This window comes from Corvus brachyrhynchos, unplaced genomic scaffold (assembly GCF_000691975.1).
Source record: "Corvus brachyrhynchos isolate BGI_N302 unplaced genomic scaffold, ASM69197v1 scaffold101, whole genome shotgun sequence".
In the NCBI taxonomy this organism is placed as follows: Eukaryota; Metazoa; Chordata; class Aves; order Passeriformes; family Corvidae; genus Corvus; species Corvus brachyrhynchos.
The window spans coordinates 7,480,121-7,499,560 of NW_008237239.1; the positions used below are offsets into that span (position 1 = coordinate 7,480,121).

General features: G+C 36.0%; 1 protein-coding gene across 50 annotated transcripts in view; it reads right to left on the reverse strand.

Moving 5' to 3' along the window:
• Positions 1-12,288, reverse strand: part of LOC108445573 (hornerin-like) — a 51,303-nt gene extending 39,015 nt beyond the window's left edge. For 15 of the 50 annotated variants that reach the window (XM_017729785.1, XM_017729811.1, XM_017729791.1 and 12 more), the window contains exons 1-14: positions 12,153-12,286; positions 9,282-9,477; positions 6,982-7,118; positions 6,596-6,687; positions 5,431-5,539; positions 4,761-4,787; positions 4,373-4,408; positions 3,542-3,586; positions 2,510-2,551; positions 2,309-2,350; positions 1,749-1,787; positions 1,445-1,480; positions 755-793; positions 93-110 (exon numbers count right to left, since the gene is read on the reverse strand). In XM_017729785.1, coding sequence (XP_017585274.1) covers positions 93-110; positions 755-793; positions 1,445-1,480; positions 1,749-1,787; positions 2,309-2,350; positions 2,510-2,551; positions 3,542-3,586; positions 4,373-4,408; positions 4,761-4,787; positions 5,431-5,539; positions 6,596-6,687; positions 6,982-7,118; positions 9,282-9,477; positions 12,153-12,182 — 888 coding nt within the window. In that variant the 5' untranslated portion in view covers positions 12,183-12,286. Of the gene's footprint in view, positions 1-92; positions 111-754; positions 794-1,444; positions 1,481-1,748; positions 1,788-2,308; positions 2,351-2,509; positions 2,552-3,541; positions 3,587-4,372; positions 4,409-4,760; positions 4,788-5,430; positions 5,540-6,595; positions 6,688-6,981; positions 7,119-9,281; positions 9,478-12,152 lie in introns of all 50 variants that reach the window. The other 35 variants (XM_017729812.1, XM_017729809.1, XM_017729814.1 and 32 more) reach the window with 8 other exon arrangements.
• Between the last annotated feature and the right edge of the window lie 7,152 nt (positions 12,289-19,440).

A 19,440-nucleotide genomic window follows, 5' to 3' on the forward strand; every position in this document is an offset into this window, starting at 1 on the left:
GAAGCGTGGCACACACCATCCTGAGACAACTGGTTTGATCCCATAAGAACTATAATAATACTATAGGAATCACAAGAAAAAAGTAAGCGTACCTGAGGGAAGGTGTGACGCTGCAAATGAAACAGAAATATATTTAATTATTTTGTACAAGGGCTTGCCCAAACAGAATATTGCAGCAGAGAAAGGGAAAAAGGGCCCTTATATTTCAGATGCAATACACAATGGAATGTGAAAGAATGATATAAAAAGGATGGCATAGAGCAAATGCATCTTAACCTTTATTCATGTAAGAACAACATGTTCTATTAGAAATTAAACATCTATAAAATATTACATTATAAAAACTCACTTTAAGCACCTGAAGGCTAAACTTACTTTTAGTTCCAAGTAAGCAGAGTAGAATGTAATCATTTAAAAATGAGAATCGAAGTGAATTTTCAAAAGAAAATTGCAGTAGAAACAGAAAATCAAAACTATTCAGGAACACAGAGTTTGCATACTTTGAGAGACCTGGTGTCTACAGCTAATCCATTATCTCTGCAAGAACTAACAGCAACCACAGAACCATGAGATTTGTACCTATCTTACAACAGGCCTTCCCTGAAGATAACTATACACATAGGGTAAATCCTGCCTGCCAAAGAATTTTCTCCAGGGATATTTCCGAAAAATTAAAAATGTAGATATTTGAAAGTCTTTTTGAGTCAAAATTATTTGTAGAGAAAATGTGTATTGTAGAGAAAAAACTGCTTACCACAGGTGGAAAAGGGTTGCTGTTGGCAACGACCACGACCTATAGAGAAACCAGAAAAATCTCTTTACTCACCACAGAGATTAAATTGTTAAATATGTTAGAAAAGTGAAGAATACTGAAATCTGTAAATTTACAAACTCTGATAATAATGCTATGGAAGATCCCTTTTATAAAATATTATTTTTATTTAAAAAATTCATTCACATTACCAAGAAAAGAATTATATATACACACACACACATAAATATATATATACACATGGTTTACACAAGAGTATAAGAAGATAAAAGATTTGCCCCAAACCACACAATGCCTCAGCTGTAGAGGCAGAAGGAGGATTTCATGTCTTGTACCGTATCCCCTGGCCTGTACTGTGTGCCCTTTTTGATCTTCAACTTCCCACCCCAAACTAGAAGATCAATTTATTCTGTCTTTATTCAGTGTTATGCTAAAAAGCCCCTTGATATTGAGTTAATTAAAAAAAAAAATAAGCCAAATGCAGTAACTGTATCTTCTGCTTAGGTGTTAATATTTTCTCATTAGAAGCTCTGCCCATCTCTAAGAACCAAACCAAATCAAATCATATTAATCAATCTGGGTTAAAACCTTGGAAAGTCTTGACTGAAATAACAGGAGTCAGGCCAAGTTATAACTGTAACAATTCTTTTCGCTTTGAAAAGGAGTGCTTACCTTCTTACTGGAATCTGAACTGCTTGAAGGGACAGACTGCAAAAAATACAGAATCCATTTGTTGCTTAGGTAAATGTATGGCAAAAAGAGAAGTAACTTCTAAAAAAATGGATATAGCAACATACACCAAATATTCAACTCATCTGCTGAAGTTATTTCAAGATATGATCACTACTAAAACATTTGAAGAGAGTTTGCCTTTATCCCCTTCCACAAATTTAATTATTGTTTGGTAAATTTGGGCACAAAGGCTTAGCTTTTGAATACCTTAGGGAGCTAAAAACATGTTGGAAAACACAGTTACCTGGCCATAAGTAAGACCACTGCCGGATAAGGATGCACTCTGAAATAAAAACATAAATCAAATATTTATTTATACAATACTTTGCTAATTATTAACCTGTTTTCAAGTACAAATGAAATAAATGAGATTGACAATAAAAATTTGTCTACTAATCAAAGACTTAATATGCAAATGTTTTAAAAATTCCCAAATAATATTGCTCAATATGCAAAATCCAAAGACAATTATTTTAACTGATAAAAAACATTACACAATGAGAATTATGACATTTTAGTAGGGTAACAAATTAAGAGTTTATAATAGGTAATTTTACGTATACCTATGTGTACATATACACCCTTAAATATAAATGATTGGGCTTTGAGGAACTGACAAGGTAGCATCTTTTAATTTTGGGTTTTAATCTCAGAACAATACCTTAAGCCAACACTATTTTCCTGAATATATTTAGGAAGACTTCAATATCTCTACAGAAGCGAATCAAGTGCAATTTGCAGTAAGGAGATGAGTTAAGAAGCAGAGTAGGAGACAATCAGTAAAAACATCTATAACCAGCTTACATCTCTGCAGGCTTGTTGGCCATATGCACCAGCAGCACCTCCCTAAGACAAAAAATAAACCAGTTATTTCTCATCATTATTTTCTATTTGGAACAGAGACTCCCACATGAACATTTATTAAATAATGCCATTGAAGGCTAGGAGTTACTATAAATAGAGTTATGCTGGGGACAAAAAAGAAAACGTAAAAGTAGTGCTTACAGGGACACATCCACTCTTGCTTATTGTGTAGACTACTCCACCCTGAAATAAAAACAGAATTCAATTATCTCCCTATAAAAAGCTCAAATGGGGAAGACAGAAAAAACCCAATGCCATGCTGTTTATGGCATGAAAAACTGTGCAGCTGGCAATGAGTATGTGCAAGCAAGGGATAAGCAAGTAAAGAGGTTACCAGTTCACTGTCATGGCCTGTAATAACTCTAATTTAGTATGACACATTAATAATGATCTTTACTTCATATAACTTCCATCAACTTTGTTACTGGTCATGAAACCTTTCAAAATTTTACTGAATGGATCATATTTTATAAAAAATTAATAACTTTAAGTAGCTATATGACAAGATGAGAAACTCAACTCTTAGAAAAGAATATGTATTATGTATGAAAAAAAGGGAAGAAAACTAGTTTTTAGCATATATATCAAAATAATTTGTATTTCTTAGTATCTGGCAATTCCAGTTACAAGTAGTAAATATTGAATAAATTGAATATTACCAGATAATTCACCAATAAATACAACTAGTAATTAGTAAGAAATATATCCTTGAGAAGCTCAGTTCAAGAAACTGGAGACATACCAGAAAGTATTTAAGAGTTAAAGAGAAAATAGGCATATTAATGGTAGTGAACATAATCAACTAAAAACCATTGCTGTGATTAATGAAGTGAAAGTGGTGAGAATGCAGACATACATACCCCAGAAGTTTTAAAAGGCTAACTAAACAGCGATATCCCCAAATTTTCAACAGCATATATAATCTGGTGTTAAAAGCAATATAGATATTAGATTGGAACAAGCTGTTGAGTTCAGCAGAGTGGAGGTAGTTGAACTTAGCCCAGGTACAAACACACTGTTTACTGGATGAATAACTCTGCCTTTCTGGGTTAACTAGCAGAGAAGATATTTCAGTACTGTACTAAATCACCTCACTACTCTGTAGTTACAGAATTTTAGTCATTCAAGGTTACTGAAGGAAAACATACAAATGCTGGAATTTAGAGCTCATACCTGACTGCCTGAATAGCTGTTCTGCGAGGAACTGGAAGGTCCAACCTGTAAAGAAACCAAATTGGTATTTATTACTTTGCTGAAAAATTACTTTTATATAAGTGATTTTCAGGAAAGAAAGTTCTACTTGGTGGGAAGAGAAAGAACACACAAAGTAGTTTTCTATTACTTCATTCCACCAAACTGATACTGTTAAAATTATTTCAGAGATCTTTCAAGACATAATCAAAACTGTGCCAATCCAGCTGTTATAAATAACATAATTCTGCTGCTTGTATCCTTTTTTATCTGACCTCATACACTTGATATCCATCATTGAGGAGGAGACCTACACCATCACAATCATTAAAAAGTAGATGAAAGATTTTACTGATATGACTATGCAATAATTAGCATATTTGCTGTAAAAAAGCAAAGAAGGAAAAGAGGCTTCTTCACTGAGCTGCAAGTGATAGTTTTCAGAGGAAAAAAATCAAATAGCTATATTTTATATCTAGATCATGATTTGCAAAAGGCAAGGTTTCAGAGCTGTTGAAATAAGTGACCTTGAACAGCAAGAAAACACTAAGAATAAAAAGAGAAAACAGAAAAAAGAAAACTTCTATTACAAAGCTACATCAGATTAGCTAGAGAGAATCTACAGAAGGGAATGGTAGCAAGTGTGACAACCCTTTAGACAGTTTTGGATTTTTAATCAACAAAGATAAACTAACAAAAAATTAAATTGAGTGACGAAGGGTATAAAGACATTTCTAGAAGCAACTTTTGACTAGGCCTTGAGATCTTGGGTAGTTAACAGCATGTCAATATCTTTGGAGAAAGAATATTTACCATGATGCATCGGCCTGTTGAGTAAGTCCCTCCACGCTGCAAGAAAGTACAGGTTCCAGTTACTGTTTATTGACTGGTGTAAAAATATTACTTTAAACAGGAAATCAACTGAATTCACATTGATGGTCCCAGCAAAGAAATCAAGTGTTTCACTGCTGACAATACATTACACATTTTAACAATCTCATCTGAGAACTAATGTTAACTAATTCAAAATAGAAGTACCTTCAAAACTGAATAGAAAAATGAAAGCATAAATGTGATATTGCTAGGACAGTAATTTGAATGGTATAATATAATCCTCACGCTACAAGCGTGAAACAGTAGAACAAGAATTCTAAAAGTGAGGTAACTGAAAACTGGGAAATCAAAGAAAAATTGCTCTTACCTTGTTACATTCTAATTCTATCATAAGCTGTGGGGAAAAAAAAAAAGAGGAAGCATTTCCAAATTATTTACTGCAAAAAAAAAAAGGCAGCTTATTATAGGAAATAGGAAATACAGCTGGTGAAGTGAGAGATTAAAGACAGGTGTTCATTCTTGATTAGATCACAAGTTCACATAAATCAGTGCTGCTACAGACAATACAATAGATTTGAGGATAATTTCTTTACTTAAGCTGCCAATCATGTTTAATATGTTTCATATAAGCATAATTCTTGGCAGAAAAAATTTTACCAACTCCTTTCAAGAGTATGCTACACAGTTACAGTTCCCAGAGCTTAGGGCAGCAGCTGAGAACAGCACTGTTCATCAGAAGTACAGTACAGTTCTCCTTATAAACAATTTGCTTTTTTTTTTTTGCTTTAAGTTATGGATTGTTTTGATAACTAGATTATTACTGTCCTCATTTCTGTGGGAGAAAAATTATATTTACTTTATTTCTTCATCATTTTAGTAAGTGGATTAGGCAGTTAAATTACAATTATTGAAAACATCTAATGACTTTGGCCATCTTAGTTAATGAATAAATGACAACAAATATATGTCTTATATCAAGCCAAAGATACTTTAATTACTGTATTAATTTCTATCATTCAAACAGCCTCAAAACATACCTTCCTTTTACTTTTTCCTGTCGCATTAACTGACACAGAATGTATAGGTGTGAGAGTTTTGCTTTGAATTCCAACCCAAAAATTCTCTAGATTTTGAACCACAGTTGCGCTAGAAAGAAAACAAAATAATAATTATTTTTCTATAACAGTATTTTAACATAAAATACTAATAAGCTCTCCTCCCCCTTTGCCCCCAGCCAAGAATATCTACTCTGTTTTGGTGTTAAGTGTATACAGTACAAGTTGCACAGAATACTTTTCCTTATAGTGACATATCATCATCCAACATAATTTTGAAGATAACTAAAACAGATGCTGAGAACAAGCAGAAGAGGTGTAGGCACTCTTTGAAGAGGCACTGACTCCAGTGAGGAGTCTCAGCTCAAATGTCCATAAGAATTGTCACACACTGACAATCTTTATCTGTGATGGTGAGCTGATTCTCATGGCATTAACGAGTGGAAGCAATTGTGGTTTCCTATTTTTTGCCTATTCTTTGTATTTCTCAAGATTTAATGAAGCAAGGCAAAGATGCCCCTACCATAAATATGCACTTCAAACAATACAAGATATCAAATATTTAGATATTTTCCAATATACTTCAAGCATGCATTTGTTAGAGTAGGTGGAATTTTTACAAGCTTCAGATCTGCAAAAAAAGTAGCATTAAAAGCAGGCTAAATAAGTCTTCTCCTGTTTCCAAAATTTAGTTCATGGGTCATACATTTATTTTAAAATTTATATTAGAAGAATTTACATCAAATTACCATTTTGCCACTGTTCAAAATAAAAAAAAAAGATATAACTGAATAGAGCCTGAACTGAATAGAGCCTGAACTTCATCTTTTCAGGGAACAAGTTACATTCATATTGTTGCTGTTTTAATTAAAGAAGTCAAAGTGTAAAAACTGGTTACTCAAAGATCCATTAATAGTATTGTGCTTAATTGAATTATTTAGATATATTAAGATCTGTAGGACAGTGTTTGTCTTTTTATCTTGAAATGGAAATCATATTACTTAATGAACACAGTGGGAAATTATGGTGAACTATGAAAAAACCCATGATGATGGCAAGACTAGAATATCAGAAATAGCAACACAGGTCCATCTCAACACAGAATTATAATTTCAAGGCAAAAAAAATTTGAAAAACAACTATTTACATAAATTGAAGCTCTCTAGCATCCTGTGGAGCAATCCATGTTGTTGTAACTTTCTGTTTCACATCTGAGTTGGCATGACTTACTGCTGAATTCTGCAATTAAAAAGGAATACATATAATTATATAAGATGCAAAAGTGACTTTTACCTGTATTATTACAGGAACTTTCTCTACTACAACAGGAAACACTGATGTAGTTCTAAAAAGAGCTAGGGAATTTCTACATTAGGTTCATATCACATATAGAGGATATATGTAGTTCTTGAGAAAGCCCAGTTTTTTAAACTCTACTGATGAAATAGCTTTGCTGTATAAAGAATGATCCCTACTTCTATTATTTAAAAAAAACCCAGACGTCAGTAAATATTCCAAAGACTGCACACATACCGTCATGTTGTGACATTCCAAGCCTTTCGTGTTTGGATCTGTAATTTTAAAAGTACCAACAGGAACATCTCCATCTATTTCTCGAGCTTGTAGATTAAATCCTTTAAACCCAGCATCTCCAAGTGCTTCTAGAGTTACTGTGAAAAGAGATATTTTGAGAAATTTAAGTTTCATATACAGCTAAAATTGCCTGAATGTTTACCATGTAATTTGCTTCACTCCAAGGCAGAAGACTGTATGTGCAGTAATTCCTTTAAACCTTGTACAATTCTAAAAAACATTAAAAATGCATTTCTTAATTATAAGGAGAAAACCAATAAAGGTAAAGGAAAAAATTTAGAAAGGCACTTCTGTGTAAAGTAACATGAAATTTATGATTTACTAACAATTTTAAAAGGAATTCTGCTCTACCAAATAAGCAGTGGCCCTGCTGACCAAAAGGTTATTTATTTTCTGTCTAGTTAGGCCTACAAAGTCAAACTTGCTATAGGAGAAAGAGAATTGCATTTCCTTCTACCTCTGTTTTAAAAGAAAAGATTAGCTTTCATTTAAGGCTGAAATGCAGAAACTTTTTTTTTTAATGTATTGTAACTGCAAAGAGAGAAACTACAGTTTGGCTTCCATGTTCTACATTAAATATGAAAACTTAATATAAGCTGCTCAATATTACTCAAATTTTGTTACTGAAGGAGCTGAGAAAAATATGGAAGAGAGCAGTTTCATGCTTCGTGTGTATCAAAACTGACATTAAATTCGAAAAGGCATAACCAAATTTGTTATGATCTATTATAACTTTTCTTTGCTAATTCCATTATTAGGGACTTTGGCAAACAAAATCAGAATAATTTTTTATGCACAGAGGCATGTGTCAACATTAAAAACAAGTGTAGATGAACTGGGAATGACACAAAAGTGAAGGCAAAGACCAATCATACCTCGATAATTTAGCATTTCCAAACACCTGCATAATTAGCCTTCCAAATGTCATCAACTTTCAGTCCTAATTCACTAATTTTCCCCAGGTGTCACAGAAGCAATGACATGGAGCCCTTGAATGCAGGACTAAATGCAGCAGGGATGACTTGTAGGAGCCAGCACGTGGCATGTCACAGTGAAGCTGCAATATTCTCAGTGGAAGGGGACCTAAAGCAGCTCCCTGAGACCATGTACGGGCTGCTTACAATTGGGAGCATGAGAAAAGTAGTGCTAAAAGTAGACACGGTTAGGGGAAAAAAGGGACATAAAAGGCAAGGTTAGTAGCATCTGGGATTCAATATTTTTGTCATGATAAATCTCATTTAACTTGCTGAACAGTCTGCATATACTTAAATCCATCCACCATTTTTCTGTCAATAGTATTTTAAAAGTAGGTATCCATATTTAAAGAGCCCTCCCATCTTTGAAGGAGCTCTTCACACATGTTTTCCCAAGAACAGCAGCAGCAGCAGGACTCTAAGGCTTCTCCATTCTTCTCCCTATACATAACTCTCTGTGGAAGTACGTCCATGCTACTAGGTTAAAGTAAAACAGAATCCCAGCTAGGGAGTAACTACTTAGTGAATAATGCTCTTTTTCAGCTACTGAGATCCAACAATAGACATGTGACAGGTCACAACTCTCTTCCACTTCCACGCTTCTTCTAGCATGAATGGCTAGAAAAAGAAGCATTCACAAGTTACTTGAAGTGTGACAGCACCATGAGGTGGCATCATAGTGTGGAGAAACAAGGCTGTTAAGGTGTGCCATCCAGAGAGCAATTTGGGATTAGGAAGATAAAAAGGTGGTTTAGGCCACAACAGCTCCACCTCCTGCAATTTGATAAAATCTGGGATGCAGCTCTTAGAAGGATGACTCAAAATGTCTCACTCTTGAGTTGTCTCATACTGCGTCTTGAATTTTTATTTTCCTGTAAGATGACACCATGTGAAGAACTAATGAGTAGGATCCCTTTGTATTGCAGAGGCCTGATTCAAATACTCAAATACAAAGTTAAAGAGCAACTAATTATTAGTCCAGTTTGGCCAGCTGTCCCACTTAATTTTAATTTTGTCACAAAAATTACAGCATAAAGTTAATATATATTTATTAGATGAAGAAAAAAGAAAGAATGCATTTTCAGTTGTACAAGTATGTACATACAGATATAAAACAGAAAAAATAATAATATCTCAGATATACAAGAACAAGATTGAAGTTAAAAAATAAATTATCTAGACTGAGAGGAAAATGGAGGAATTTTTATGAAGATAGGTAATTCTGGAAGACACGAAAAAAGATTTTATGTCATTCAGATTGTTTACCTTGGACTTCATTTCCTGGCTCAAAGTTATCAAAAGATACAGCAATAATATATGGTGGTGCAGATGTCTGAGGTTCAGCTTCATAGTTTGGTAACAGGGAATCGCAATCAATTGAGGTATTTGTCTGTGGAAAACCAAGGATTCCAGGCAAAAATATTCCACAGAACAAAAAAACAAAGCAGGAGTGCCTTCTCATCTGTGGAACAAAAAGACAGTACAGTTCATAGTAACTTCTTTTAAGTAGTTGCCATTTTGAAAAAGATCTGCTTTTCTCCAGGACAGGAAAAAAGGCAAGCTCAGAAAGCTGTACTTTCTTTGCATTCATGTATTTTGAAGAAAAAAAAATTAAAATAAAGTACTTATATGCACTTGCAGAAAAGTGGAATAAGAGACCCAAATATTATAATTTAATGGCAGTTTAAATTTTCAGGTTACATGCCAGCAGTCCATTTACAGCCATGTCTGCTGCATTACACCTTAGAACTAGAGAAGTCTTTAAACAGAGTTCCTCACTGTTGCACTGGCAGATCTAGCTCAGCTCCTTGGCTATTCAAGAACAAAGATGTAATCCTTGCTCTCCCAAACTGTAGATATAACCATGACTAGCATGCTCTCCTTTGACTGCTTTCCCGACTCTCACCTCCAAGGGATGGTCAAGAAATCTAGTTAAATGCCTCAGAGTACTCTTAACGTTTTTCAAAATATTTGTTTCCTGAAGGACATAACAAAAGACCTCTGCAAAATCCTCTGGAACTTCTAAACAATTTAAAAATACTAAATTACTACTGCATGCTTCCTATGGGTTAAGAATAAACTATAGCCAGTACAGAAATTAAAAAAAAATAACTGAGAGACAGGACTGAAGTCCATTCCTCCAGGACTGTCTGTGAAGAAAAATTGTATTTTCTTTATAGTTCACTTGTAGTATTGACATTGATGGTAAACTGTTTCCAAGAAAGAAAGGAAACATTTCCCAATAGTATTCTCAGGTGTTTAATACCAGATTTTACACCCCATGTTCAAAGTCTAAACATTCAAGTGTGGCACTACATAATTTAAAAGGCCATTACATCTTATGAAGAACTCACTCTACAAAAATGCTGATACAACAGTTAAATTTCCAGAAGTATTTAATAATGCTATTTTACATGCTGTCTGCTACAGGATTGCCTTGTGTGAGAGGATTGCCTTGTGTGAGATTTTTTTACGCATTTCAAACACAAGGTAAGAGATATGTTCAATTTGAACCATCTACCTGTGTATCTTAATTCATGCATGACAGTGAAAGATCATTTGGTTTTGTACGTGCTAATGAAATAAGTAACAGAAGCATCTGGGAGCAGGGGAAAAATATGCAGTTCCAAACATCCCTGTACTTAACTCTGAACTTCAACAACTTTTTAAAAAGCCACTGAGTCAACAAATAATAAAACAGGTGACTGTGAAGTGCTGAAAGGTTTCCAGGTAGGATGATGAAGGTTTGCATGGTGTCACAACTACTCAGAGCAGCAACCAGGAAAGTGATACATGCAAGTTATCATGTCTTTAAGCAGATGAAGACTGTACCTCTCTAAAGCCTCATCAAAGTGTCACTTTAATGGATCCTGGTAAGCATCATGTTTTGGTATCAGCACGCTGGGTGCGGTTATCCGATCTCTTGTGATGATTTTGACGTGGCCCACCTCTAATTAAGTTTTAAATACAGCATGTGGGTGCTATTATATCAACAGATGTGGTAAACAGTGATTTAATATGAACCAGTCTATGTGTTGTTGAAATCTTTGTCTGACTCATGGAGAGATGGAAAAAAAAAAGGCTGTTTCTAATTAGACGTTCTATTCCAAAGTGCAAAGCCCTAGTTTAGCTAGGATTGGAAAATTGTCTGGAGCTGCATTCTGCCGTGAAAGAAAGCCAGTCTGAAATCTTTCCTCTTTTTCTTGCTAGAAAAGAGCCAGAAATATAAGTACAACATGTTGAAACATGGCTGAGATGCCTTCTCTTTGTATCAGCTCTCTGATTTAATGGTTCAAAAGGTATTCTAAGAGTCCCATCATGCCATTTTTTGGAACTAGCTTTTAGATGAGAAAGAGAGATATTAACATTTTAAGAAATTCCAAGTCCAGACTTGAAGCAGAAAACTTCTATGGGCTCCGAGTTCCAATACATACTCAATGCAGTCATGTTACCTTGGATCACATATTTTACCTTTTCACCACGAAAAATGTAAAGAAACAAAAAGTAAATATTTATAAAATACTATCATAGAGAATTCCGGCAAATAAATGTTATTTGCAAACTTCCAGTTGGATATAATTATGAAAAATTAACTATATCCTCAGTTTCTTCATCTGATGGAAAAATTCTTAATACTTTTTAACCACAGATTCAAAGCTTTTTCCCTATGGGTCTACATGGCCTTCATCTTTTCAACACCTGAGTGGCCACCTTAAGAATCCTCTTCCATATGTAGTCTAATATGACTTCAGGCCAACAATTAAGTCCCTGAGTGCTAGTTAGCTACTGTGTTCAAAGTCTACTGGACTCAGGAAGAGACACTTTGGTGGTTTGCTCCTCCAAAGCCTTGGGCAAACTTCTGAATAGAGACAAAAGTTGTTTTAAAAGCTTTTAAATATAGAGCATTTAACTAATATGATAAATACCTTTCCGTAATTTGAAAAACACAGTCCTTGCAAGTCCATCCTGCCAACAGTTTAAGACTAATTCCTGCATACCCCTTTCTATTCCATTCTTTATGAGTATTTTTCTCCTTCTCCTAGACACTCCTGATGAGCCACAGACTTATTCTTAGCCTTTGAGAATAAGTATCGCCAGTTAGTGTGCACCCTGTCCACCACATCCCCAGCAACACACCTTATCGACCAAGTGCTGATGCGTGGGCATCCTCGGGTCCCTCTGTGGTCAGAGCAGAGGAGCTGCAGCCGGGCAGCGCTGGTGCCCCAGCAAGATGAGACAGAGGAGGCGGGAGGCTCGGCCAATCCGTGCTGAGGCAGGAGCCAGCGCAGCCAATCCGGGCCAACTGTGCATCTGGTCTGGAAATTGGGACACCACAGGTGGGACTGTCCTGCCCAGAGCTGGCGGTGACAACACAATCCTCACAGGTGAGTCACGCCCCTCTGACCTTTCCCAAGGCATCTGGCACAGGCAGGGCTTCTGAAGCCTGGTAGCCTAAACCAGTATGTTGACTAAAATCAAAAGAATCATGCTATACCAAAAACCCTTACTAATATTTTATAAACCATTCCTGTAAAATATTCTACATTAGTCTTATTAGTCTGTTACCAGAGAGTATTCTGCTGCTGTTTTTTTGCTTTTCTACTTTCTTACAGAAAGTAGATGGAAAGAGATGGAAAATTCTAATGATTGTGGTACTTCCAAGCATTTTCTCAGAGCAAAGAGTTAATGAGGATGTTTCTTCTCATGCACCTTGTGGGAAGAATTGAAGTTATTGTGACTGACCTACACTCAAAACTAAACTTTTTTTTTAAGTTTTCAGGATTTTCACAAAATCTCTACTGGAGATTGGGAGAAGTCCAAAGGCTGAATGACATATAGAATAGGATATGGATTAGCTGGATAGGATCTACAATTATTTAGCTATTATTTGTCAATTATCTGTCCAAATGCCTCTAAAATACTGACAGGCCTGGGGCTTTTACCATCTCCCTAGGAAACCAGTTCCAGCACATGACCAACCTCTCAGTAAAGAAATGCTTCCCAATGTCCAGTCTGAACCTCCCCCAGCACAGCTTTGAACGATTCCAACACATCCTATACTAGACACCAGGGAGAAGAGATCAGCACCTCCCTCTCCACTTCCCCTTCTCAGGAAGCTGTTACAGGGCAATGAGGTCACCGCTCAGCCTCCTTTTCTCCAAACTAGACAAGCCCAAAATCCTTTGCTGCTCCTCACAGGACATTCCTTTCAGCCCTTTCACCAGCTTTGTTGCCCTCCTCAGGACACCTTCAAGGACCTTAACAATATGACAGACACACAGAATTCTGTGAATCTATGAGTCCATGATACCAGGAAATCCATTAAACAAAGACTGTTCATAAGATCCTTCTTCAACTCCTTAATGTTTGTGCATTTAAAATGTAGTTAAATTCAAAAGCCCATAGCATTTTAAGAACATTATCTATTTTTAAGATTAAGTGCATTTAACTAACTGTACTCTCTTTCAGTTAATTACCTTGAGTTAATGAGTAGCATTTTATTTACATTGTTCCATTATGAAATACATTCTTTCCTATCTACTGCTATCCATTGGGGAAGAGATCATAATCTTTCTTCTCTTACTGTACCACCAAACTTACCATTAATACCAATGTTATAAATAGCAATGAAAAATCATTCTGCACACCACAAATGCAATAGCATACCAGCAACACCATCAAATAAATTACACAGTAAAGGAATGACAACTGCTCATACTAGAAACACAAAGCCAAAGAGATGGGATCTCGCAAATGCATAATGCAAGACCTCCCTCACAACCAGCTAGGAGATACTGAGAGGTAACCAGAGGGATCAGAACTATTTCTCCAGGCTACTTTGAGTAGCAGTGAGTACTCCACGAATACGTGATTTGACAGTCAGATAGATAAATGTCAGGCAGTGAATTGCTATAATCTCGGTAATATGGTTATAAAGAAGCAAAGATAACACAAGCAATATGCTTTTGTTGGCTGTAGCACTAATAAAATACTACTCTGAATAAGCTGGTAAAGACTCAGACCATTAGTTTACAATGTGGGAGTTGTAAACCTGCGTCCCTCTTACACAACGCACTGCTTGCGGTTTATTTCAAAGGAACAGTATTCCCACTGAATCAAACATAGGACACTGATTCAGTATTAATTTACCTGTATTCCAGAATTGCCAGTTTAAAAAAAGAGTCTTTTTCAGGTCTACACACTTGAAAGAATGATTTTGAGATCATAATTTAAATACCAATTGAACAAGTGGTAAACTCCCGACTCTAGTGAAACGATGATTACACAGTTTGCTATGTACTGAAACTCCTGTGCAGATCAACACTACACTGTGTGCACATGGAATTCCCTGGTGCTTGGAATGCCTTCAATGCAAATTCCCGTGGGAATATTAGCCTCTTTTTTTAGATCTCTGATTGTATGTAGCCCATAATGGAGTTAGCTGGTCTTTCTTTAAAATAATCACATTAGATTTGTGCCACCGACAGTGGGCCAATTCATTTTAGGAACAAGACAGAGATCATGGCAGAGAGGCCGGAGTCCAGAACACTGAAAGGAAGAGGATACCTACTGGGCAGTGGGTGAAAATTTTAAAGGGCATGTGATGGACACAGGGGAAACCAGCTACTCACCTAAGCAAAAGACTGTCTTCTTGAATAAAGGACTGAAAACCCTGGCAGAGTTTCCAGTACTACTTTGCTTCTACTAAAAGTTGTTTAAACCGAATCAGACAAAGCAGCTCACTTCCTTCTTCCTCACTGACATCAGGACCTCCAACAGCCTTCATGACCCTCAACAGCTTTCTGTTTGCTCTCTGCAACATCTGAGCCAAAGACTATTTTTAATCTGGCAGTTTGCATTGCAACTAGAAATGCTAGAAAGCCTAACGAAACTTCAGCTAATGCCAAACACATGTATAAATAACATGGTAAAATAGGTGGTGTTATTTTCATCAGGGCCTGGTATCCTATCTAACTGCTTTGATGTTTCCCACCGGTGACAGATACACCACTGACTCTTGGACTATGCAGGAGAATTGACAAACTCTTTGCTCAGACACCTCACATGTGCTAGACACAATGAATGCTGTAACAGTAGCCGCTCCAAAATTATTTCAGAGAAAATGTATATAACAAGCAGTCTTACAGATATGAAGAGCTGAGTTTATAACAATTTACATCATCTGTTAAGTAGTCCAAACTGACTCTATGGAACAGTAACAGTGAGTGGGAAGGGAGGGAAAGAAACTTAATTTCTTCCAAGCATTATTTTTCATAATTCTGAAAAAACCCACAATTATTTCTGAACATCCTTGACTCCTCTTAAGTGTCAGGTGCCTTCCCAAGCTCTCTCAGTCCTTTTCTTTGTTTCTTCCTTGCTTAAACAGGGAAGGACAAGAATAATCCCTACAAATGACAGAAACAAAATTTGCTCTCCTGACATCTATTTTGACAATATGAGAAATTTCTGCGATATCCCACATTCCATCTCCAAAGGAAAGTGGCTTTCTCAGTGTACAGTATTAGTGCTGTAAAGGGATGTTATCACTGCTGCAATTGTCCAGCATACCTTCTGTGTGTAACTCTGGAGTACTCAACCCAAGTTACTTTGAAAAACATTCTAGTCTAAATTTAGTGGTGAGGATTCTTAATAGCTATGTGAATTGTATCATAATGATTAAATGAAAAGACAGATTTATTTAGTCTTCCTTCAGAAACAGCATGTCTTCTGCCTTATACTAGTAGGTCAATATTTACATCCTGTTTCCAAGGACTTAAAGTATTGCCACATTTTTTATTTATAAAGGAACACTTTGCTTCCTATGCTCAATAAATAGATTCCCTTCTTGAAAATACACCAACATATCATACAGTAATATTACACATTGCTCAAAATAACTCTAGATATAAATATGGTGTTATTCTTCAGAAAAAAAAATTTAAAAAACCCATTGTAAAACCAACTAAAATTTACATAGTATATTTTGCACTCCCAAAGAAATATGTTAAGTATCTTCTTGATAAACATTCAACTCTCTGATAATTCAGCAAACCATGTATTTCTAGGGAAAAAAAAAGAAAATTATCCTTTCCTACATATTAAAAAATTTCAACTCTTTGTTGTCCTTAATGTCTTCTCTTTGCTTATATTAGCACTTTTCCTGTCTGATTTAAACCCTGCCAACATTAGTGTCAAAAACCAGTAACTATAAATAACAAAATGGTTCACACCCCAAAAGTCCTAGATAGATGATGTCACTGGGAGCCTTACATGAGAATTAGTGAGCAAAAAAAGGTTTGACTTGACTTGACATAAGAATAGAAAGGGAGTGATCAAACGGATTACTTCTACCAAACCTTTTGTGTCACAGTAGAGATGAGGGTGAACAAGACTGTGCAGAGCTGATGGATGCCATGCACTTATGTGCTGCTCAGGAGAAACACCTGACATGAACAGCACATACAAGAGCAATGACATATGAACATTGCATCACTTTATCTCATGCATTGTGCAAGCTAACAAGTAGTATTGTCCCTATGTGCTTTTAAGGTAAGTGCTTGGGCGTGGCTGCAAACATATGCAATACTTCATCTAAGCCACAGTGACTACCTTTTGTTAGTGATTTACCAGACACTATATTCAGATTTAAGTAAACCTAAACATCTGTTAATGGAATGGAAGAAATGGTAGTAGAGGGATCCCGCTACCAAGAAATGCAGTCCACAAGAAAACTGAAGCCTTAATATTAACAATCAAAATTCACTGTTCCCCTAGTCACAGAGAAGATAAATGGTCTCTCTTACATGCATCACCTACTGGTATTATTGAAAAATTCTCTTTGATTGTAATTTGTATTTATAGATCCAGAATACTTCAAATACAGTTGAAATATGTTCACAGGCTATTTCTAAGTCCCTGTGGCTTAGAGAATTCCCCTGCATAGTGGGGTTAAGGCAGTGCACTATCCATTCATGAGTGAGCAGCTGGGATTCAGACATGTAAGTTCAGCTTTAGAGCTTCTGCCAATCCAACAGTACTGGGTCAAAACTAGCACAGGTACAGGATACAAAACTGACTTGTATAAACTCACTTTGCTGATGTACTCTCAGTCATTCAAAAATTTTGGCTGCTTAGGCTAACTGCATTTTGGCTAATTTGGGAGACACATCGTTGCATGTCTGTAACAGATATCCATGAGACCTGCACTACTGTGTGATCAAACAAGGCATGAATCTGTTATTAATAAACATAGAGCTGCAGTTTATAAGAGTTTCTTCCAATCTTTCAGGCAAAGAGGGAGGTGTCCTTGCTAGTGGACATTCCTTTGGAATTCAAAATCAACTTTAAACACTTGCTATTCACTCCTTGAAAAGAGTGACTAAAGGAAGTAGATTACTTATCTTTGCGTCAATCTATACACGTTGTTCCTAGGTAAGAGAATGAGACTGTGGATCTGGGGAGTCCCAAGTTCATCATTTACAGAAGCCAAAAAGCTGTCATCCTAGAAAGAGACATACTTTTTTATGGGAAGAGAGGTTGTCTAATTTTGCCTAACTACATGTGCACAACTACTCGATAGTAGAAACAAAGTAGAGGAGAGAGGGAAGGTATGATGGGCCCGTGGCTTCCAATAATATCACATTCCCAAGAATTAGCCAGTTAATAATATATTTTGCAGGACATGATCAACAAGGCATTTGATATTGTACAGGTTTCCAGCAACAAATAGTAACACTTCCACTGCATTTTTCCTGTTTGTCTCTGAACACGCCTTGCAAACAGTAATGAAGTAATCCCCACGGCTCCCTGTGAGGCAGGGAAGTATTACTGTTTATACCTAATTCTGCAGATGAGGAAACCAAGTCACAGAGGGATTAAGTGACTTGGCCAAGGTCATATAGAAAGTCTGCTGCCACTCATGGTATGCGTCAGTCCTTGTCAGCACTCAGTGACACTCCCTGAAAAGTTCACTCAACCCCTTTCTCTGCGTAGGCCAGCATCTTTAAGATTTCATAAGTATAATCTTCCACCCTAACCTTGACTGAAAGAAGAAACTTCATCAGCCCAGGTCAGAGTCAGGCTGAGCATGATTTCTTGCTTTATCATTAGGACTCCTGATTATCTACAGGATTCTACTTTATTTTCACCTTTGCCCGAAACTCTTCCTAATGGACTCCTCTAATTTAAATCTAAGTAGGTGGGCAGGACAATATCCATACAATAAATACATGCAGTAATTATTTTCAAAGATTCATACATATTTCTCTCAGGACACAAACCTTCCCATTTCTACTCCTGCACTTAAAACTCTTCACCATCCTTTCCTATACAATATAAATCAGCTCAAAGTTTCATAAATTCATGCCATACAATGTACATATATTTATACACGCACACACACACATATAGATAGCATAATACCTCCTGTATAGACAGTGTTACACTACAGATGGGAATATCTAAGTGTATAGAGTAAAAAATAGCAAGGATAATCTAAAAGAATTAAAACACACATCTTAAAGTCTTTTACAGTAACTTTCCAAACACAATCTCTGATGTATTTTATGTGTAAGCACTTATGTGTTGCATTTCACATCTTATTTCCTTGTATTTGTGTATCAGAACAGTTACTGGACTTCATTTGGATTTCTTTAGGTGTGAGAAACTTAAGTGAACCTCTTGTGTGACCCATACAGTGAACAGTGCTTTTTGCTCAGTTTAAACAGAAATACTGAGATTCAGCCACAGCAAATCAAAAAGCCCAGTGATGAATCAGCATGTTTAAGGCTTGAGACCAGATCAACCAGAACCATTTCTTCTATGCTGCTCATACTAGGTTTCTGGTGCTACATCAAGCCACTAAGATCCTCCTTCCCCTCTCTCACCTTCTTCAAATTGAGATCTAGGATTCTTGCATTCTAATCTGTTTCTACTTAAAAGCAATGCTATGCCAATAATAGCAAAGCTCTTCTATTATATTGCTAGAAAAGTAGCAGAGTTGCTCTTGGTACTTTTCTTTCACTTATTCAATAATTGAGCTTTTCAGATCATTCATTCATAGCACTGCTCCAAAATCAGGAGTGCCTTTTATTTGAGGACAAAAGGAGTCATTCTGTAAATAAAAAAATAGGCATGAGAGCTGCAGGAGCTGCCATCTATTCCTTGCTCTGTCACGAATTTCCTGTATGACTCTAACAAGTCATTAATTTCTATATGCCTCATCTAGAAAATGAGATAATGACATTTAACTATTTCATTGGCAGGCTTAATGGTTGTGAAATTTGCTGAGCTTCTTGGATGGAAAGAAGTTGCTGTCAGAGTCAACAGTAATTGCATGATTATGTTTGGTGGTAAGGTTATAGGAGAGTCACTTTGTAACAATATCACAATTCTGCGTTACACAGACAAGATTGGCTAATCAACT